This window comes from Arctopsyche grandis, chromosome 8 (genome assembly GCF_051622035.1).
Source record: "Arctopsyche grandis isolate Sample6627 chromosome 8, ASM5162203v2, whole genome shotgun sequence".
In the NCBI taxonomy this organism is placed as follows: domain Eukaryota; kingdom Metazoa; phylum Arthropoda; class Insecta; order Trichoptera; family Hydropsychidae; genus Arctopsyche; species Arctopsyche grandis.
The window spans coordinates 23,607,578-23,631,688 of record NC_135362.1 but is presented as its reverse complement, the minus strand read 5'-3'; the positions used below and the strand labels follow the sequence as shown (position 1 = coordinate 23,631,688).

Genomic DNA, 24,111 nt, shown 5'->3' with positions numbered 1-24,111 from the left:
AACGTATGTATTTCAGCATAAATACATACAATACATATGTAGAACAAAGCAGTATTTGATTGAAAGGGTGCTTCAAAGCAAATGTTACAATACAGTAATATTAGCGAATACATACACATTCACTCAAAAAGTACAATATCAAAACACACAAACAGGAACGAGCAATAATTCAAAAAGGCAATAATTTAAACAGCGGGTGAAAAGGTTGACTCGTCGACTCGCGAATGAATGAACGTTCGAGCGCAAGATTTATACGTTCGTGCTTTCGAATACATCATCTATTTAAAAAGGTAATAATATATGACGTTTATTAATAACAGATACATAAAGTCGGGCTCGAGAGGTGCGGGTATACCCGTAGAGAGAGACCTATTATTATAATAATAAGTACTGCGAAGCAGAAATTCATAAAATCATAAATAACGCGAAACAATGGAAGCCGTAATGGAAGTTAACAATGGACGAGGAGAGGGGCTGAAATATTATTTCAACTATTAAACGAAGAATGGCGACGGACTATCATATTGTAATATAAGTTTTCAGCTGAACAATGGGGTCAGTTTGGTAGGTGTTAGGAAAGTGTATTATATTAAGACATTTTCATTGTTCCGATAATCATGTGATGAAAGTGTCCAATAAAGAATAATAGCTTTTCTTACATAAAAATAAAATATAAAGTGGAATCTAATATATAATTTCGAAAGAGACTTTGTATATACATATATATGTATAGAAGTATTGTTGGTATTCGAAAACGAGTCAGTTTCTATGACGATATATTTTCTTTTAGCTCCGGGGGCGAAGCTAATATATAATTTCGAAATAGACTTTGTATGTATGTATGTAACTATCGTTGGTTTGTAGAATCCGTGACGTTAAATTTAATAAAACAAAAACAAATGAATATACAAATAAATTTGAATAAAACAAAACTATTCAAATAAATTGTTTACTATGAGATTGGCCATTTTTAAGCGGTTTACATTACAAATACCGAGCAAACCCGGTAAAACCACTAGTTACATATATTTTTATATAATCGTATACCCACATATACATATATATGTACATAGATTGTACACGTCAGAGTTTTTAAAATTAAACGTCATATTGATGTTTTCAAGTATTGAATTAATGCAATTTCTTTACACTTTGTTGTATTTATTATGGTTTTGTATAACTTTTGGAATTATTAATGAATTTGAATGAAAAAAAAAGTTTATATAAAATTAAATGGTCAACGCGTCCGTCGACCATACTGGTATTTGGTCTCAAAGGCAGGCTAAAAATCAAAAATTCAAATATTCACAAATTGAGTTTATGTTGGGGTCCCAAAACAGGTAGACTAATATGATGTTACATTGCGGAGTCCTTACCTGGGTTAAGCTCACTAGCCAAATGTAGTCGCAGTTGAATCCTGTCATTTGTGTGATACGCTTGTTTTTGTTCGCGGCATTTTGTTATTAAACGACTTAAACGACTTTCCTTGTGATTATTTTTATGCTAAAAGTATTTTTGGTGAAAAAAAAAAGAAAAAGATAAACTAAGTTTCATTCATTTTAAAATTTTATTTTACATGTTTCGACCTGTCAACAAACCCGATTATTTTCACTTAGGTTTTATTTACTTTTGAACAAATTAATATTTTAAACATATTGTATATATTTTAGCCGAATCAAATTTATGTGGTATGAAACTCCAGAATCTCTACTTTTATTCTATACGTAGTAAAACAAAGTTTGCCCGAATTTGTCCCTTAAAAAACAATCAATAATAACACTGTTCGACAAATGACGACTTTTAAAATGTTACGGAGACGAGATATGACTTTTCTTATAGATCTATGCCCAGTGAACACGAATCTGGTAATAAAAAGTGTTGATTGGCTCGAGATTCGGAGATATATGTGTTTTTTAAATCGCGCGATTTTTCTATATCTTGGTGTTGTTCGGTCGATTTCTCAAAATCTGTTAATTTCCTGTTAAAAATGAATATTGGAATCTACAGTCGGGTATTTTATCTTTCATTTGTAGTACTTTTCAGCTTTCAAATCTCTCTAAGTAGTCGTCCAGTTCAAATCAAAAGTCAAAATTACGTATTTTCACTTGGGATTTTTTCCCACTGTTAATACTATATTATATTGAGTATTTTCTATTGAAACATGTTTATTGGGATAGTGTTCTGCCCACACTATTTTTTGATTTCGTTTAAAAGGATTAATTGGATGTGTGGTGAATTTTAAACCGGTAAAACTGTGAGGAAAAATTTCGTATTAGTAGAGCACAAATTTGTGTTGTGTACGCTGCATCATTGTTCGCTGTATGTGCGTCATTGACATTGTATACAACGATATAGTGGTCACAAACTTTTTTCAATGTGTTTTTAAATAATTTTGTAATGAAATAATTAGAAGGATTTGAATTTAATAATATATTTATTGAATACGAATATGTATAACGTAAAAATAAGTATCAGTACATTTTAAGCACCCTAATAAAAATAAAAATAGACATGGAAAATAAAAACAAAAATCAAAATGAAATTAAATACGAAGATAATGAACATTTCAAAGATAAATAATTGTGAAAAAATAAAAATATATCTATATTAAAATAAAATATTATGTTATATATGTTCTGATATTGAAATATCAGAACATATATAGGAATAAAAACAAAATCAATTTTAATATCACACACTCAAACAGTTCAAACAAAAAAAAAAAAAATTTTTACGTAAATATACGTTTAAAAAAATTAAGTCTATAACTTCGATCCGTAATATTCTATGGTTTTATCAACACCTTTCGAACTGAAAGACCTCTCGAAGGGAACTGAAGTACAATACGAATGTATAAACACATAAAAGAGGTAAAAAGATCGCGAGCATAGTGAGTCATCGACCATCGTATAGCTCGTGCAGCTTCACGCTTCACAAGCTACATATATGTACAGCGCACGCAACACAAATATGTTCTCTACTAATACGAAATTTTTGCTCGAAAATTAACCGGTTTAAAATTCACCACACATCCAATAACCCCTTTTAAACGAAATCAAAAAATAGTGTGGCCAGAACACTATCCTAATAAACATGTTTCAATAGAAAATACTCAATATAATATAGTATTAACAGTGGGAAAAAATCCCAAGTGAAAATACGTAATTTTGACTTTTGATTTGAACTGGACGACTACTTAGAGAGATTTGAAAGCTGAAAAGTACTACAAATGAAAGATAAAATACCCGACTGTAGATTCCAATATTCATTTTTAACAGGAAATTAACAGATTTTGAGAAATAGACCGAACAACACCAAGATATAGATAAATCGCGCGATTTAAAAAACACATATATCTCCGAATCTCGAGCCAATCAACACTTTTTATTACCAGATTCGTGTTCACTGGGCATAGATCTATAAGAAAAGTCATATCTCGTCTCCGTAACATTTTTCGTGTCGAACAGTGTAATTAGTAATTTATAAAATTCATTATTTATATTCCAGTTTCTGAGGATTCTGTCATGTATATGACCCGAAAGCATCTATGTACATGATATAATAAGAGGAAGCACCGAAAGGCTTTTTATTCAAAAATTCAAAGATTGAGAAGAAAAAAACTAGTAACTGTTACAAAGTGCCCTCCTGCGAAACTTGAGGAATTTTTAAAATTATCAACATTTGTTTACAATCTTCAATAGCTCGCATGTAATATTTATACAAAAAGCTATTTTCTGATAAAAAAAAGTTAAAATACATTTTTGGCCAGGTTTTCAGGCCAAATACCACTCTGTGCGTCGCTCGCAGCGCTAATTTTTTGACCTCTTTCTTTCCGATCTCATCTATCTTTTTTTCTCTCTGATTTCGACTTTCTGGCTTGATTTTGGACTGGAGAGTCTATTCCGAACTGCGATACTTTACAAACCTTTTATCCTACTAGATTTTATACGTCATTTTCAGGTTCCACATGTCGACGGTTAGAGCCGTCAAAACTCCGTTATTAAAATACTAGCCAGAATGAGTTTGAAAGTGCGATCCACACATTTTTACTAAAACTTGCAAGGTATGTACAAAAAAATGTTATCCAAATCAAGCTTAGATATTAGTTTTAGTATTGTGTCATCGATTTCGTTTGACACTAATCGGCGAATACCTCAAATTTTTAAATCAGTTTCTAGAGTTTCTGAAAATTGATCAGTTTCAATTTTCTCCAGCAAATTTACAAACGGCGCTGGCCCAGAAATTACTTTTAGTATTAAGTTATTATAAAAAAAATGCTTTAGTTTTGTAAGTAAGTTTCAAGAAAAAAAATCACGATATGTTATACATATGTATTTTAGAAATTAACAAACTTGAAAAAAGATTTTTTTACTGCAGAGATTTCATCAATTTTTAAATATAATCATTTTAAAGTCCAAGGTTGCAGATTCCTGGTGTAGACCCACTTGCTTCCTACAATAGACATTTTCAAGAGATATTGTGTGAAAAAGACGTTCCAGTATAATATTTACTGTATATATAACGGGTTAATACTGGCTTGGCACATGGCCCAATGGCTTCGGGCAGATTTTAAAGAAAACCAAAATACAAAAATGCATAGTATAATACGTACGTACGAGTGGAGTAGACGCACACCCTTCCGAGTATAAAATATTATAAATAGAAACGACCGTTTAGTAATATTGGCTTACATATAATTTGCAATTAACGAAGGTAACCGTAATTGGGAAAAGTTTGCCATTCTACGGTTATCCTTGAAATATACGAGCTGTGAAATTTTCCGCGCGCAAAGTTAAGTTTCGAGCAATACATTTTAATACAACTTGGAGAACTAACGTTTCCGAATAAGCACTTTCGCAAAGAGCAGTGAAATATATAGACAGTGTGTTTATGGTACATAAATAGAAATATAGAAGCTGACAACGTTTAAAATGTCTGAAAAGAACTCATCCGATATCGGTGCAGTGAAAAACAAACAGGTTTTCGATCGATTATTTTATTGCGGATTCGAAAGTCTTTCGGAAAATCGCCCGGAAGGGGAAAAGTTTATCGCGTAATTTTAATTTTACGTACCGGAAAACTCGTTACGATCCGAAGTAACGATTGGACGGGAAAATACTACCGATAAATTAACGCAGTGACGTCGGGTTAAATGTCAGAATTGAAGATTTAGCAATGAGCCAATTTTAAATCGAATGTATGTATGTACAGTTTATACTGGATGCGAGTCAAAATTAAATTTGCGAGCATTTTCAGAAGCCGGTAAACAACTAATCCACAAACTGAGTTAGGTGAACTTCATTAAAATATTAATTGGCTTTTAAAATGTCCATCATACCATGAGTATGACAATATCAATTTAACTTCTTCACTGTCAATTTAAACTTTTTATCAATTTATATACTCGTATGCACTATAAACAACACATTTACTTGTACGCTCTAATAAGCAAAAGATATTCCAGGTGGGGATTCCTGTTCCATATTTCTTATAAGAAGCTATTCTATTTACACGAATTTCAATTATACGGTATCTCTACTAATTACGCAATACTAAATCACAATATGAGCTTTGCTATTCCGTCGATTACAACCAAACTGCACTTTTGAGCCCTTTTTGCAAGAATACTGAGATTATTGATGCGAATTAACAATTGCAAAACACTATATATAACCATCATATATAGAACCATTTTATTTCTTGTTTTTTTCCTTTTTTTTTAAATAATCTTCAAAATTTTTTTTGGTATCAATGTTATATGGTATATAACATTAAAACCAACGTATATATATGTACGTTGAAATGCTGTTTTTTAAAATAAATAAATTTCTACAAGTAATTTGGATAATATCAATACATCAATTCAATCGTTTCAACGTCTGGTACATATGTACATATATGAGTAATTTAAAATTTAAATTGTATTAAAAACTTTTTAAAAGAATATTGGAATAGAAATCGGATGGAAGTGTGTCAAACAAATAAATGAGATAAAATCAGCAATTTATGATGGGGACGCTGAATTTGTATCGGTACGAATTCAGAACGAGTACGATTCGACAAAATATAATGAATTTCTCCATAATTTCAACTATGAAAAGTATTATCCGATGCACACATTTTGAATATAGGATTACGTCGGATGTTGTCAGAAAAAAAGTATACCAAACACCGTTTCATTATCTACCAAAGTTTTTCTAATTAAACTCATTACATCCAGCCGAATTATCACCATCCGTTATAAACACCGGTGCGTAAGTACGATAAGACAAAATTACGTTCGATTTCCCATTGTCGAGTGCGTAATATTTTTCCCCGGGTCCGTAATAAACGTATTAAAAGTTTTAATTGCGCGATAACTGATTTATCAGAATCGTCCACGTCTCGGGGACATTAAACGGTTAACGAACGGTTGAGAGAGAACCAAAGTTGGGTCGTTTTTCACTTCGAAACCCGGTTAACGCCAGAACGTCGCTCCGGGGTCCCCTACACCCCCCAGATTTTTATATCCGCCAGTTTTCCTAGCCGAGACGTGCGCAAATATATCGCCAGGACCTACTCCTTAATCGAACTCTGCCTACCGCATAAATATTATTTGATCGCGTAATTTAATCCGGTACCGAAAGCGCTCCCGGATAGTTCGGGATCTTGCGGAATTTATGTCTCCAGATCACGGACCCTTCGGTCCCCTGGAAAGAAAGGAACCCACCCCCCGTTTTGCGATATTCTCAGTACCCTTTCTGCAATAACCTGGGCGCGTCCGTCTGCGGATTCGCACAATGATACGCGTCCGAGTTGGTAATGAATATCGAATTTACGGTGACGCTCTTTTTCTCTCTGTATGTATGTAGTACGAATAAAAAGCTTTTCGAAAAGTTATTTCAGCGATCGCATTTTCGCCTTTCAGTCCATTGTCTAGAAAAGGGTTTGCGGAAGGGGCTCGTACGATAGCGCGAATTTATTTTGTTAATTTGAAAGTTTTCCGTGTGTAAGGTTTGCCCGTACACTTTTATATCGTTTCGATGAAACGAGTGAACGAGGCTTTCAATATAATGAATCAAACCTTTTTCTTTCCAGATGCTTGCGAGGAAGTGCTGCTTCTTAAACTTCAAGCCCATAAAAAGTAATATTTATAAAGAATTATCAATTTATTTTCTTCCATCTATATAAATATTGAAGAGTATTCAAAGGTAAGTGGAGTCAGGTCGAGGTACAAGAAAACACGCAGGCAGGTTCCAAGTCTTTATTGCTGCTCGTCCGGTGGAGGTCAGGATCCGAATGCCACCGTTCGAGAGCGCACCATACTTATAAATATTCAGCGCTCAGCGCATACACGTTATGACACGTAACCATGTATAGTCATTGGTCAAGGAGTCGGGTGCAGCCATTGGCCGCAACGCCCGACTCCACCATTGGTCGGCGTCACCATGACGTCACCGGTCTACGGGGCGTCTCTCTATGTAACGTTACAATATAATACATACATTTTATTGCTTTACAAATCCAGTTTTGACTGAATACTAGCAAAATTGGTATACTATCTTACGGTATCCTAATTTACACCGAAAACGTGTTTTGGGAAGACTGAAAGCTGCTGAACATTTTCAAATACGCATTTTTCACTACAAAAGTAAAACACACTGAAGCATACACACCAGATAATATACAGATAAATGTGTGAGGTAATTTTAAAATCAGAAGTTGGGGGGGGGGGTTAGGGGGAGGCACGAGCACCTTCTCAGCATCTCAAAATAATTGGAATGGGTGTGCAACGTTTTATAACACGTTCAGATGTATAAATACATAGCGTAGTTCACTGGTTCAGCAATCGTCAACCAGTAGAGTTCGGAATTGAATTTATTTTATTTTTCGATAATTAAAAGTATGTATGTATGTATATCGCTACTGGCAAGATTTAGATGGTGGTTAAATTCAGATCGACCGTCTTTTGATAGAGTTTGCTAATTTATTTAAATTAATCGTTGTGACGGTTCCAAAAAAAATGGCATCCCCTCTCGGCTAGTTTGGATTTATTGATTGTTGCAAGCATACATATATGCTTGCGGTTTTTAGTAAATATGTGTATACTTAAATTGTAAAATTTGTTTGGATAATTTGTTTGGATACACAGTTAGTCATTGCGTCAAATTAGGGCGACACTATGGCATATATTGAAAAAAAAAATACACTACCGTGTGTAAAGAAAATTTTTAATGTCAGACTTTCGCCAATGTATTTGTGATCGAATGTAAAATTGAATGTCTGTTTGTCTGTCTCGTATTGGCTCTTAAGCCACTCAACCGATTACGGTGGAACTTAAAGGATTTGTTGTATGCATGTCCGGGAAGCTTACTGTGAAAAAAAACCTCTTAATAATAATATTCGTTAATACGATTTTACCAACGCGAAAGTTTGAAGCACCATTGTGTAGTCATGTAAATGTGTTCGTCTGTAACCACGATACCAGTTGGTTTATGACGACACGGCTTTGAAGAGACATGAAAAAACTGAAACGGGACGGGAACGGGAATTGCATGCGTTATTGTGGCATTGAAATGCATGCCGGGTTCAGCTAGTAATTGAAAAAAAAATAAATCTTCAGCAAATTGAAGGCCACCATAGTGCACACTACATATTTGAACACTACATAAAATATTTGAAATTTCGCCAAAAGCGGTTCCTCTCAAAAACACTTAAATGATTGTATCGATTTTCAACTATTCCTAACTCAGTGTGCACCCACTTTTAGTCGCACTTCACGATGGAATGTTTCAATAAATTTTAGCCCAATTCATCAAAGCTCAACAACGTTATTCCGAGAACATTAGAAATATGATATACAAAATACAAACCAGTACTTCGTAAATGATTTATTAAAATAGCAACCCAGGCGCTATAAAGTGACCTGCCGTTTCCTCACCGCTACGCCTCCTCCTCACCACCCCTCACCTCCACTTCCGGCAGCTTCCGGTTCCGGTTAACGATATTGAAAGGTTTTCGTGCCGGATCTATCCCAACACGGCGGTCGTTACCGTGCCGGATTACTCAATTTCAATTACGCTAATAAAATAAGTTGCCAGACGCATACACAACTACCTACCAGCCATCTCCCTGAGGAAATTTACCTGCGTAACGCGTTACACCCTACCCCAGGTGATTAATGAACGATTAGTTTCCCGGCACGGTTACTCACCCACCCACTGACGAGATTGTGATTTAGGGCTCAAGTTCTACTCCCGTCCGTGTTCGATATTAACGAGGCCTTTATTCGCGAGACGTTAATACGACCTGAGAATTATTTGCAAAACTTGAACGAAAATCCCCACGCTCGGTCACTACTAAGGAAGCGCGCGGCACATAAATCTGACGACATTCAAAATTGAAAACACTCATTAAAATTAAATTGTTTTATTTATTTATTACTTTTAGTTAATAGTTAAAAGCATTCTACAGCCTTATTTATTGACATAGCAATATGAAAATAGCGAGATTGTTCTGTAAATAGAATTGCTTTTTCAAATTCGTATAAGCGACTATGAAGGTATCCCTATTTTATTAATGATAGAGCGCGGCAAAGACAGCCGACAATATTCAAAATGAAAATTACAATGTTTTATTTAATTATTAATACCAACTATCAATCTAAATGTCACTATAATATTTAACAGCTGATATCAATTGTTTATAAATCTATTCTTAGTTTTTAATATGATAAAAAGTGACCTGTCGAAATAGTCCTCAATATGTTATAGCTTTACCGGGGTTTTATTGTATTATAAATTATTTTTATATAATAGAAAAATGCCTTCAAGAAATTAATCAAAATGTACACATTTATTTATGCATATTATATGATATATGCAGAGGATATAAATAAGTGACAAAGATTTGATGCGTGGGATGAATATTTGATGATGCCAATTTCTTATAATACCTTCTCAATAATGGTCAGAAAAATACGAAATAAAAAATAAGATGATGGACAGTAATGCAATATATGTATGTAGATAATATAGAAAAAAAATTCAGATGTGACCAACCCACGGCTTTATTTTTTATTTTTGTATTTTTTTTAAAACAATATTTCATTATATTATTTTGACCTTTTAAATTATTATTATTTTCTTGATATTTTATGTGTATAATAACTATAGTGATTTTAAGTAATAAAAAAAATTCGAACAAAATCGGACAACCGGAAGTAGAACTTTTGTCTTGTGTAAGTTTCCCCACATTTGCGCTCAATTTTTATCGTGAACATAACCGGTATGTGTGAACGTGTATGTATGTACATATGTTAAATTATCGAATTTTGTTTTGTGACCTTCTTATTTTCCTCAAATACATAGATAAAGTCATGGGTTGGTCACATCCGAATTTTTACATATGTGTTGTAAATATTGTCAAATACATATGCAGTGATTTATAGATATGTTATACAAGTTAGCCATGAAACGCGAGAGCGTCAGTTTTTAAACATGTAAAATTATTAATACATTGTAGATAATATATAATTAAAAAAAATCGATTAGATAAATATATAATAATTGAAATATATTCAATCTCTGCCACATCCTATACAACGAAATGGTTCGTATGATTAACATGTTATTTCGCCGCGTAAAGCTTTACGCACAAACGCCCAATGGATTTTCTTTTGTTAACCATCTTTGCCTCCCTAGCGTTTATTTATACGACGACTGCTCATCCTTTTTATTTGACCCAGTTTTTTTCGCTATCGAGATTTTCTCGAAACTATTTTTTTTTTAGACGTCGCCGTCCGAACAATTTCACCATAACATTTAGAGATAGAGTACGCCGTGTGTTTGTCCGAAGGGATACGGCTCCCTTTCATCCCGAAATGATCTCTCTCTCTCTCTCTCCCCTTCTCACTTCTTTGAAGCCTTCAGAGACGTGTGCTATTCTATCCTAGAGGTTTAATACACTTACGGTTCTACGACCGCTCGACTTCACTACAAAAGCTAGCTTCTATAGTTGAAAACCGATATAAGTGTTATTTTATAAGTGCAGATAAGAATATATTTGATTTGACGCCATTTTGAAGTTTTATGATTTTTAATAGTTTCAACCGTCACAGATCTAAGATACAGTTTGTACATCATATTGGAATACATTAATCAAGTTAGCATTCACTTAAAAATAAATTGCTCACATTCAATAAGCCTTCACACGCGTCCCAAGTCTAGACAAAAATTAAAGCTTTCAGAGTAAAAACTATTTAATCTTTTTTTTTAATTCGCAACTCTTCTTATGAAGTCAGTCATACATACATACATATAAACAGGGTAATTTCAAAATAGATTTCATATACAAAACAGAAAAGTAAGAGTAAAAGAAAAAAACTTCACATACGGATTTGATTGTTATACGACCCGTTATATAATATTTGAAAGTGGCATGAGTTCACTTTACTTCATTTCGAGAAATACTTCGTAAAACATTAAACATTAAACATTTTGCGTTTAACAATATTTAAAAATACTGGTGGCCTGCACATACTACGTTTATTCTACTTTTCCGAGATTCTGAACATAACGAATTAAAAATAAGTGATAACAATTTGTAAACCAAGTCAAAAAGAAATAGTGTTTTTGCAACTAAAAATTGGACTTCCGCCACTTTAAATATAATAGCTCATATAATGAATATAATTTCTGAAATAAATAATAATTGAAATAAAATAACTTCAATACGAAAGGTAGTGAATTGCTGTACCGGTGAAGTCAGGAAATATTTTTTTAGTAAAGAGTTATTTAAGTACATACATTTCAATTATATTTATTTGGTTTGTACCCTAGTGCCCTAAATCGACAATTACAACCTAACTTGTATTATACATATTAATATATGTAAATTTGAAATTTTATTAAATTATACAGTGGTGACAAATAGAGGATTGGTAGCCAATTTGAGCCGGGCTACACCTTGCGACTTGTCAACGTGTCAACAATTAAATCAGATAAATAGAAAAACTGATCTACTAGGAATTACAAATATCCAAATCTGACCGGTAGAGTGGGACCTCAGAAACGCTTCAAATCATACAATGTATGATACTTTTCAATATATCAAGTCAGTCCATAAGTTCGTGCGCATTAATAACATGCACGGGATTCGCGACTCAGGACTCATTACTAAACCAAAAAGATTTAGAACCTGTCGAAACTTTTCATCGCTTGACTAATGTATTAGTCAGTCTGTCACCAATTTTCGTAAACATCGGACGCGTATTAGTACCCATAAAAAATGAATATCAATAATAATCAATACAAACGTGCTGTTTTATACTTTCTATTAGAGGATTGCAAATAGGTTTTTGAGCTCTTTTTCCTATTATGCTTTAGATTAACATTAGAATAATATAATACTGTGATTAATAACCAAATTAAATTAAATTGTAAAATAGAAAATGATCAGTAGATCAGTAGCTATTAAAATAGATATAAGATGTATTGTGAACATAATTTCGTAATAATAAAAAGCATTTAAAAATCAAAAAATACTTTCTATTATCGTGTGACGAATCTGCAGCGATAAAAATTAATAGTGTAAATGGTGAAACCTCTATCAGTGTAAGGACTGCCCAGAAATGGTTTCAAAATTTTAAAGTTAGAAAAAGCAGCATTTATGATGAACCCCGTTGAGGACGTCCTGTTAATTTTGATAACGATTTCTTAAAAATCTTGTGGAGTCAGAGCAACAATTAACAGTGGATCAGATAGCAGAAAGGATGGATTCATCTCATGGAACAGTCTTTCGTCATTTTTCATTTAAAAATTTCCTGAAAATGCGCACGAACTTATGGACTGACCTGATACATACATACATAGATCTAATTTGGGACCTCTCTATTGAACTAGCTGTACTGCTGGCTTGTAAAATAAAATCACGTAAAAGAAAAACATAAAATTTGATGGCATATACGCAAGATTTTCCATCGAACGTAAAATCTAAGCAACATTGACTGTAAATAAGTGTAGGAAGACTTCCAAGTCAATTTATCAGGAAGGTTTTCAACGATGAAAAGTTGACACTTAGCGAGGAAGGAGCGGGCAATTTGCGCGGTGCGCACGCGCGCGTCAGATGTTTTCAATCTCGAAAAAGCGTTCCGCTCTAACCGAATTACCATCGTTGCATCTTTTAAGATGAACATGAAGAAGAAGAAGAGAGACGTAACGAGATGAAATTGTCTCCGTCGGTATTTGCCGCCAAGTAATACACGTCACGGCGCGAGGCGAAAAATCGCAATCGCGCTCGACGTCGTCCGTTCAATTTAATTTCGAAAATAATGCCATGAAAAGAATGGAAGCAATTCCTTCCATTACACTCATACTGCACGTCAGATTGCATTCTATACACCAGACTCTTCACAAATTCCGAGAAGAGTAATTCTCGTGCATAGGGATTACGCTGGCGTCGTACTTTGTTAGAAACGTAAACTGGGTTCACTTATACAACTATTATTGAAACACAAACAACAAAAATGAACATCCACAGCGTTCGATTTCCTTCGGTTCGATTTCCACTAGAGCTGTTGGCCAGACCTTGGTTTGTGAATGCAGGTAGATCTTTTCCTGTCAGAGTTTGCCAATTTTCTTTCATTTTCATCGAAACGGTTCTTGTAAATTGGCATCTCCTTTCCCATCTCTGTTGCAAATCTCAAGTTATTCAGCGTCTTGAGGTTCGCCAATTTCTATAATAAAATTCTTCAAAAATTTCTCCATAGATGTCACGTCACTGTGAATGATTTTTGTATGAATTCGCATTGTATAAAAATGTTTGTATTAATTATATAGCATCTTTATTAGTACACTAGTCGCTTTGGAGTGATCTGTAAAGGCGAGTATACATGTTCTATTGAAATAAAAATAAAATAAAATAAATATAAAGTGGTGACTCACAAAATGCTGGTCCAGACAGCGGAAGTGATACATGTATACATTCTAGAAAGTACATGATAGCAGATACTACATATATCCAATATGTAACACATTGCACATATAATACATACCCATTTATACAGTCCCTACACATTGATTTACTACAAATCTCAATTAATATGGTTCAAAATTAAGTTAAGTTGACAAAAAGTATATACTCTAAAGAGTTTCCGAAGCAGATGAATTCTTATTGAGACTTAGGAATGCTTCTTTCCAATACATGTGGGTTGCTAAATTTATTATTTCTGAGAGTTTGTTTATATACATATACATAGGTAGCGTATATATATGTACATAGGTATGTATATACACGCTAAAATACTGAAACTAAACATCCAATATCAACTTTCCAAGTTTATATTAAAATAATGTTCTAACAAACATATGTGTTTGTTCAGCGGTCATGACTATTGAGGAATCAACACTATTTTCTAGACAGTAAATGGTTCGAGTTGGTCGAGTCAGCCATGTTCGATTTACGTGTATTTAAGTGCACGGTAAATATGGGATAAATATTTTACCGATTTACATAACTGTTAAAACGGCAAAAAATATCATTAAGACAGGAAAGAACGCAACGAAATCTATTTTACATTCGCAAACCTATTTGAAATGAACTGTATAAGAGGTATGTAAAAAAACGTTAACACTATTTTTTCAAAAGATCGCTTAATAGGTTGCATCCTAAAACGAACATTGCATTTGGAATAGCAAGGGGAGTAGGAGGAATGTGCATCCATCCACCAGCGAGTTAATTTCAAACAAAGTCGAATTTGAAAGGGTTGTAAATCGTCCGCGGCAAATTCTACAGATCTCCCCTCCGGATTTTTTTTATTTTATTTTATTTTTTCAATTACGTCCCTCTTTTTTTGCATAGACGCAGCATAAAAGACACGTATGAAATCCATTTCACATTCCAACAACGGACCCGTAGCCGTTTAATTAATAATCGTGTCGTACCGCGCGCGCGCATAATGGAAAACCGCTGGCGCATACCGTTTAATTTTTAAAGCGATTTCCCCGCAAACGAATGCGTATTCAATTTTGTAAATTATGTGTAGGAAAACTCCGGAGAGGGTAACATCATAAAATCAGCACAAAAAACCAAAAAAAAGGGGCGAGTGGTAATTAATATCGAATGAACACACGTACATGGGTGCACATACCTACTAGTTAAATGAAAATCTTTTTCAACAATACGTACATATGTGCATTTGTATGTACTTAAATAAATATAGTATTTTGGAAATTCCATATCATTTATAATATTATATGTATGTACATATGTAGTTGTTTTTCATCATTATAAAAATTAAAATTCCAATTTAGACTACTCTTGCATTATGACCCAAAATACCGTTTTAATAATGAATCTTTACTTAGTAATATTCTTCACATGATTGCATTTGGTTTAAGTAGTCTACTTTTCTATTGTAGTGATCTTCTTTCATTTAAAGAAGATAAGCACTGTTATTTGTATCAAATGTATGTATATCATTTTCAATGCTCAAAATCAAATTCATGTCCTGACAAGTTCCTATTATTTTAATTAGATGAAATCCCACCTGTGTCAGGTTCGTTTTGATTTTATTTTATTACATATAACATTTACATTTACACTCGCCTTTACAGATCGCTCCAAAGCGATGAGTGCACTTATACACATACAATACAATCAATATATGCACATAAGCATTTTATACAATACAAATTCAAACAAACGTCATCCACAGTGACATCTATGGAGAAATTTTTACAGAATTTTATTACAGAAATTGGCAAACCTCAGGACGCTGAATAACTTGAGATATGAAAGAGGGAATGGAAGGGTAATGCCAATTAACAGGAATAGTTTCGAAAAATTGGCTCTGAAAGGTAACGATCGACCTGAAGTCACAAACCAAGGTCTGGCCAGCAGCGGGACTCGAACCCGTGAGCACTTTGGTCGAAAGCATAATATGCTAACCTTAACTTGTCCACGCCGTTGGTTTTATTCTATTACTTTTTATGCAAATATGGATGTTGGTTCATTTATTTCTCCGCTATGTAAATCTACAGTTTTAAATTCAGACACCAAATTTAGTACTATAACATAGACCGCGGACTTTATAAGTACAATTTTGGCACTACCTTTCTAATTTTCACAAATCTGAGCAACGCAGGAAAAATTAATTTGTATTAGACTATACTATTCGGCGTTGCTTGAGCAGATGAATTTTAGAATAAAAGCCCTTAATATGCTTTTAATTTTATTCAAAATCTACACATTTACTAATATTGGGTACCATGAAATACATAATACATATACCTAATTTAAAAACTATAGATTTTGCAAATCGTTTATACATAATTATATGTAGTTACGTTTAGTTATAGTTATTTCTATGAAAAAAAGTTTTTTCAGTTATATTTTAAAGGAAGTATAAAGCAATGGAGTGAAAATGATTTGATAGTTAAGTTAAGTAAGTGGTAACAATTTTGAATATGTTTGAAGTGTTTTAGCAACTGTGTAAATTAAATAAGAAAATTCATAGTGTACTGAATCGTGTTGGTACTGAAAACTGTTGAATCATGGAACTTGAGTCATAACTTTAAAAGTAATGCCAATCTTGCAGAGTTCCAGTTCGGACCTAAATAAATAATAATAAATATTCAGAGCATAATCGCATGCTTCCGTTCAGTGCGCAATAATTACTTGCGTATTTCAATCGCGACACAAATAACACCCAAAGCCGAATACAATATTCCGAGGGTGCAAAAAAATAACAATAAAAAATAAAACAGACTATGAATAAATTAGCGGAAAATTCCCGGACGGCAATTATTTATGCGAGAGCCAAAACAGCGATATTAAAATGCTAAGTCGTCACGAAATTTCCCCCGAATGCAAGACAAAAAAGAAATCTATAAAACATAAATAATATAATAGCGACACGTCCGAGCGGCAAAAAGCGAGTTTCCCCCACCCAGAGGAAAGTCGGGGAAAAACTTGGCGGAAAACGCAACGTCCAATTTAGCCGAAAGCTTTAAATATTCAAATGCTGTAGGCGAAATAAGAAAACTCCCTCGTTTTCGCATTCGGACGGATTGGAAGTGAAGTGGGCGACTGCCTAGGACAGAGGTTGCGAACTTATGGCACGCGTGACAAACATAAAATGCGAAAAATATAAAAGCTTGTAATATTAAGTTTATATGAGATGAGAGTAAATAAGTTGCGAAGTGGTGGTAGAAAGGCGAGTATGCATAGCTAGCTGTCATCGCTCCGATCTGACACAAGATTCAGATGCTAATTTTAATGAGTTCGTTAATGATTAAACTCCTCTAGCTCCATGTCGGAGACATTAGCTTACTTCAATGTTAGCTAACCTTCGTATATCGGTGAGATATCAAAGCGAACTGAAGAGTGGAAGTGACAATTTTTTGACGGGCAGGAATGTCATTGAATTAACAGAGTGAAGCTAATAAAAAGATTTTTAAAACAGAAAATAATAACTAAAAAATATATTTCTTTGCTAAAATACAATTTTTGAACAATTGCAATATTGACTTATGGCTATTAAAGGTTGAGGTTTTTTAATATGATTTATATGATTTTTTTTTATATGGCAGGTGGTATTTTTATCTAGATTTTTAGGTGCATGGGCTCAGAAATGTTCGCCACCGCTGACCTAGGAGTAGGAGAGGGTTCTAATTTTTGATCATTGAAAAATTAAACGGGGTCGTCGAAAAAAATCTAAAAGAAACGAGGGAGGGGGTGGTCCGAAAAAAACAATCAAGTGGAATATACGCGGCGTTTCCCGCAGGCCGAAAACACGGCTAGGTGGGATTTGGGGGAAGGGGGTGGTTTGAGGGGGATGAAATTGCGTTTGAGGTGTGGCGGCTGGTACGGGAGGCTGACAGGGCGCGTCAGCCGCGCAGAGTGACGTGGAGTGGATGGAAAAGGCCCGAATGATTTTCACATTCAAATTTATTCCCAGAGGTAATTTTATTATGCGGCACCTTGCCTCCAAATTGTCTTCTCCAAAACGGAAAACGATTCCGGAGCGAGAGGGCTGGAGATGGAGGGAGAGAAGCATAAATAATGCGAACAGTATGGGGGGGTGGGGGGTTTGGAAAAATCATGGACCGCGCACGACGGATTGCCCATTCGAACGAGGCGATTATCCGGAAAACCCCGGACGAGACATTAACTGCGGAAAGTATACGGAATACATACGTATGTACATAAGAACCGTGTGAGCTTTTTATTTTGGGGCAAATAAAAACGAGATTTTGAAAGCATCCCCCGAAACCGCCATTAAATAAATATTTATAATAAACCAGTTACCGGATATTATCAATAAAACGTAGCTGAAGCCTGTTTTTTTTTAAGGAAATGAATAATATAATTTGAAAATAATATTGAAGTGAAACTTTTTATATCACGGTAGTGTACATATATTTACTCGAGTTAGAAGTTTTCCCAAAAAAAAAAACCGAGAGTGAAAGGAAAGAGACACTTTCCTACACATCAACGTTCACACATCAACGTCAACGCTATCACCTGAGTCATAAATAATATAAGAGTCCAATAATTCTAATTTTCATATATTACGTCAGATTACACACGTTACTTAAACTACTTAACCTACTACCTTTAAAATATTTATTGTAAATAGAAAACAAAGACTTAAAACAAAACGAGCGACACTGGCACTGGTGAAACTGGTCAATTTTCAGTCAACAGTACTGAACAAGTGTGGACAGTTGATTGCATGCGTCTATGCATAGCACTACGGCGTAAGGCGTGTATCATGTTGAATATTGAAATGAAAATTGAAAGCGAGCGTTGAAGACGAAAACGACGAAATAGAGACATATCTATAAATATTGAAAAAAAATCTCACCTATTGATTCAGCCCCAATTTCAGCCATAAAGATGGTCCTCATCACGGTGAACTCTTCGTCTTTCTCCATGGTGGTACTGCCAAATATGTCATTTTCAGGCCACACCTCTCTGAAAAAGGTACATATGTATTGTATATACAAAATAAGCTGTCTTAGCGGTCAAAATAGCGAACGGGTGAAAAACCAATTAGGAAAACGTCAGGATTTTGTGCCCCGTAACAAACAGTTTCGGCTCACGTCAACCGCAATCACCGAATGTTATTAATTGGGAAAAATTCATTAATATGTATCACGATCAAGAGGAGACACATCCACTTAAATATACATTGAAATAATATACAGGATGAGGAAACAATTGCGCGATTAGTTGTTTGAAAATTAACACTTAAATATAATAGACGTGACAATCAAATAAAATCAAACTACTATATAGCTATACATATGTATGTAGGATAGTATTATGCCAAGTAAACCTCAACGCGTTGTTAGAAATAATCCATCATTTTCCTCCGCATTATTACTTAATCTGCTTAGGAACTGATATTTTAAAATGGTTTTAACAGGATGGTACAGAACATTGCATAAAATTCCATGCAAATTGATTCTGCCGTAAGATGTTTCCTGATTTATCAGCGTGGTATTTCTTTTTGGGGGCTATTTGAAGGAAAAAGTGTATGCTCATTGACTTCAAAATTTCCAGAAGTTTGAATCGGAAATTCATGGAAAGTGATGGACAATATTGCACAGCGTGTTGGGCTCATCTGAGTGTCACTATCTTTATAAAATGACTTTGCGGCATGATACTATAATGTATAGATGCTATGTTGCTATGTAGTAGTAATTTATTCAACTATTAAATATTTGGATTTCAATTAAAGTGTTTATTTTCAAGATACTAATCATTAAATCAACGTGTTTACAATCACAATAGTTGGTAAGGTAATTTGATTTTATAAATAAACATTTCAAAGAATAGGGCACATAAAATGAGCTAACTTAAATTAAAAATTAATGATCATTATATTCCTAGCAGCAGATATAAATATAACTGAAAGAGGAATTAACTCATGAGAAAAATTTTAATCGACTTCAACAATAATGGGGAATTTAGAATTTAATTTAATTACGTGTGGCTGAAAAGAAGAGGGGAAAGAAAAGTTTGCTTTCGCTGCAGCCAGATTATTTAGATACTGCGATGTGAAATCCCACAATGGCGACCGCTAATTGAATTAGTTGAATGAAAGTTTCGCAACGTCGCCAATTCGAGGCATGCTGTAAAAATATTGCGGCAGGTGGCGCACAAGTATCCAAAAACTCACTTGTACATCATGACATGTCTTAATGCAGCCCCTGTTTATCAACCCTGGAACAATGTGAACCTTGATACAGATAGCAAAAATTTTAAATGTAAATTTCTTTGGTGACGGTGAATCGAAAAAAAAGTTACGGAAATGATGTAGCCAAATGTATTATTTCACATTTACCGTAAAATGCTAAATATACATACGTATGTATGTATGCGCTTACACTGTGGTCAGCACCCCCACAATCTCACCTTGTATCGTTATATGTACTTGCACTACCCCTATTTATTTAACTCGTCCACACCTTCCTCAATTATCTTCGTTTTTTAAGCTAGCGAGGTCCTAAACCGCACTCTATCAATGGTGGGACTCCATCCAAACTAGTTACGATTTTAATGTCAGCACTCCTCCTGCTCAACATTTTGAAGTTTCACTCAAAGCATCATAAGGCCTCATAATCACTAAACTTTTTGCAATAGAACAATGACAAGCATCCCTGTTTAAATGATAGGTCGGGTAAGGTTACGACTTAACTGACCTGGTTCCACTTTTAGTACATCACGTGGAATGAAAAGGATGTATTTGATTCTGACACGTCGAATTTATACATTTTATGTACAAAAACAATAAATTCGGAACGTCCGAAGTCCACAATGCAATGCGCTTCGTCGGAATAATAAAATGGCCATAGAGTGGAGAGCAAGTCGTCGACATGAACGCAAATAATTTATGTCAAGCTGTTGCCCGTTGTGGAAACTTTTCCGGAGGGGTAGGGGGGTCGGTTTAGAGGGTGTGAGGGAAGGAGAGTTCAGGTAAACAACACTAAAACTGTCACGGCATGTTAAAACTCTTAACAAGAAAAAGGTTTCCTTGTAGAAAAATTAGATCTGTATCCTTGAAATTCCGTTTCGGCGAGAGCGGATGTAAATCATTTAGAGAAAGGAGAAAGTGGAGTGGAAGTAAAATAAAAATAAAAAAAAGAAAAGAGAAGCAAACATCATTACTCGCGATATGCCACCGGATGATTTAAGCGAAAAGTTTAAATGAAGTTGAGAACAAAAATCCCGTGATTTTTACAACAAAAAAAAAAAGAAATATAAAATAAAATTACACTCGCATTGCTGTCTCGAATACGCTTTACCGATGACGTTAATATATTTTAAGTTTGACACGTGAAAGGATATCTGTCAAATAAATGTATACATACATACATACGTTCATATATTACAGTCGAACTTGCTTATTACGAATGCGGCTGTAGCGAGGTATCGGTTGTTGCGAGGAAACAGTCAATTTGATTCAAACGTTTTCCGGTACAATCGCTTGGCTTTATAATTTCTAAATAAAAAAAAAGTAAAAATCACACTTCTAGAAACGGTAGTTATGAAACACCATTACTAAAAAATGTAGCAGTAGTTGCTCACAAATATCACTGAATATAGTTTCTCAAAGACACATTTACAATATACCTGCAGACGTTAAATAAAAGACAAGAAAAATGAGTACAGTTGTATGTGTGCGTGCATTTAATTGTCTACATATTTGTCTAGTTAGTAAATAGCCCAAAACCCATATCCGTGCTTTATCACTACATACTTTAAAGAATAATTTTAAATCCAAAATACGAAGTACGAAGCACATATGTGCGAATAAGCCGTAAAGCTACATAATGTATGTACATACATATATTATGTAACTCAAAACTTTAAATTTGAATTACTTTCATAGAATGTATTTATAATATGCAGACTTTCAATAGTAGTGCTGTCCTAAGTAAACGCAAACTCCCGAACTACCTACGAATAAAATATCACTTTTTCCCAGAAAATATCCAGACATAATATATGTATGTACATACATATGTACACATACGAGTATGAAGCTCATATAAAAGCCCTGTGTAAACTTTTCGGGCAATATGGCGTCGATAAATACTGGCAACGATGACCGCAATAAAAGTTCTACACTGTAGATAAGCCGAGTTTGATTCGAGTCCTATGCAAACACTTGTCCAAAATTGACGGACATAATAAAGAGCGAGGCGAGATTCAAATTCCACATTTTACATACCGACATATGTACATACATATATGGAGCACTTTATGAAAGAATACTGGATCCAAGCACCCGGCTTTGCCCAAATTAGAAACTACATCTATACATATGTACATATGTACACACTCAGTTTCTAACCTGTCAATTTACAATTTGTTTTTATTCATAAAAAGATATAAATACATACATATACTATGTATATAATAGACACCCCAGGAGACATTGATGGAATTCGAAGCCTGCCATACACAAAAATAAAATTCACCTTGAAATTATACTCAAAAAATAATGCATAATCATACATGTCTTTATTTTATTATTTTTACATAGATATTTACCAGGAAGGCTTGACAGGAAGACCCCAATGCGCCTTCCTCGACAATTAATTACAAACAATGCAGCATTTTTATTACATAAATCACTGTATTTCCAGAAGCTGAAGAACACGAAATTAACAAATAATTGAAGAATCTATTAAGACATCTGTGGATTTAGACTTGTACATAATTTTTTACAAATTGTACATACATTAAATACAGACGATTTGTGACAGCAGGTAGGATGATTTTTTTTGCCGATTTTGAGGAACCATTTCAACAATGATCAGATAAAATCGGCAAACTCTGATGAGAAAAGATCGATTTGGAGTTACAAATATCCAAGTCTAACCAGCAGTAAGGAAATTTAGCCCGAGATCAAATCCAATAATCTCTTGGTGCTAAACATAAACGCAACCACGGAAGAACACGAAATTAACTATTAATTAATTAATGAATTAACCCATAGACATAAACGGATTTTAGACTTGTACATATTTTTTTACATATTGTACATACATAAAATTCAGATATTGGTGACATAGTGGGTAGGATGGTTTTTGCCAATTTGATGGAGGAACCGTTTCAACAACGAAATCAGATAAATTGGCAAACTCTGATGAGAAACGATCGACTAGTAATCACAAATATCCAAGTCTAAACAGCAGTATTTAAGATAAGCCCGGGATCAAACCCAATAATCACTTGGTGCTAAACATAAACGCAACCACTGAGCCGTACTGCTCATGTATGTACCATCATATAATCCATGTATGTATGTACCGGTTCCCGGAAAGATGCACTAAATTGCACTGAATAGTTTTTCAAAGGCGCTGAATTATATGAATAGTAGTGCAGCATAATTTTCAGAGGCGCTCAAAAATAACTTACGCAATAGAATTCCACAAAAAATAGGTTAGCACCCTCGGATAACATCCAAATACCCCTTGACGCTTTTTTGTGGAATTATATTGCGTTAGTTCCCCTTGAGCATCTTTGAAAGTTTGGATGTCTCGGGAGTGCAACTATCTCGAGTGCATTTTTCCGTTCACCGTATGTACCATCATATAACCCATGAGTGAAAATAATAAACTAAATAAAGCTTTTATCTCAAGACGGCGTATTTTATATCAAAAAATGTGTTTTTACATGGAGATAAAAAAAATGCAATAAATGGACACCGCCGTGGCCACTGAACGAGGACCCATATATGTATCTGCTCATTTGCACGCGGATGGCCGGGAGAGAGTGCAGGAATAGAATTTAGCGACAATAGCCTCGGGTGTGATTGATTATTATTATTATTATTGCAGTTTCACCTTAAAAAATACTTTCAAATTTATAAATCTAATATTCCTAACAACGAAATAATGTTTGAATCTCAAAATGAATCATTTAAAAAAAAATTACAATCTTAAATCTATTCATTTCAAAAGTTTAACACAAGTATTTCAATACAATGATATTTTTGTCGTCGATAGAACGCCCCACTGGTTAACTTCCTCTGTTCTCTAAAGATAAAAGAACGGAGTGGATTACAAAGTTTTTACCGGCCCCAAGTTTATTATCAGTGGACTAAAACGAGAT

At 34.1% G+C, this 24,111-nt stretch overlaps 1 protein-coding gene across 2 annotated transcripts in view; it reads right to left on the bottom strand.

Annotated features, from left to right (window-relative positions):
* timeout (circadian regulator timeout) overlaps window positions 1-24,111 on the bottom strand; it is a 295,646-nt gene that overhangs the window by 255,551 nt on the left and 15,984 nt on the right. For both annotated transcript variants that reach the window (XM_077436111.1, XM_077436110.1), the window contains one exon: window positions 18,848-18,957. In XM_077436111.1, the coding sequence (XP_077292237.1) occupies window positions 18,848-18,957 (110 nt within the window). The remainder of the gene's footprint in view (window positions 1-18,847; window positions 18,958-24,111) is intronic.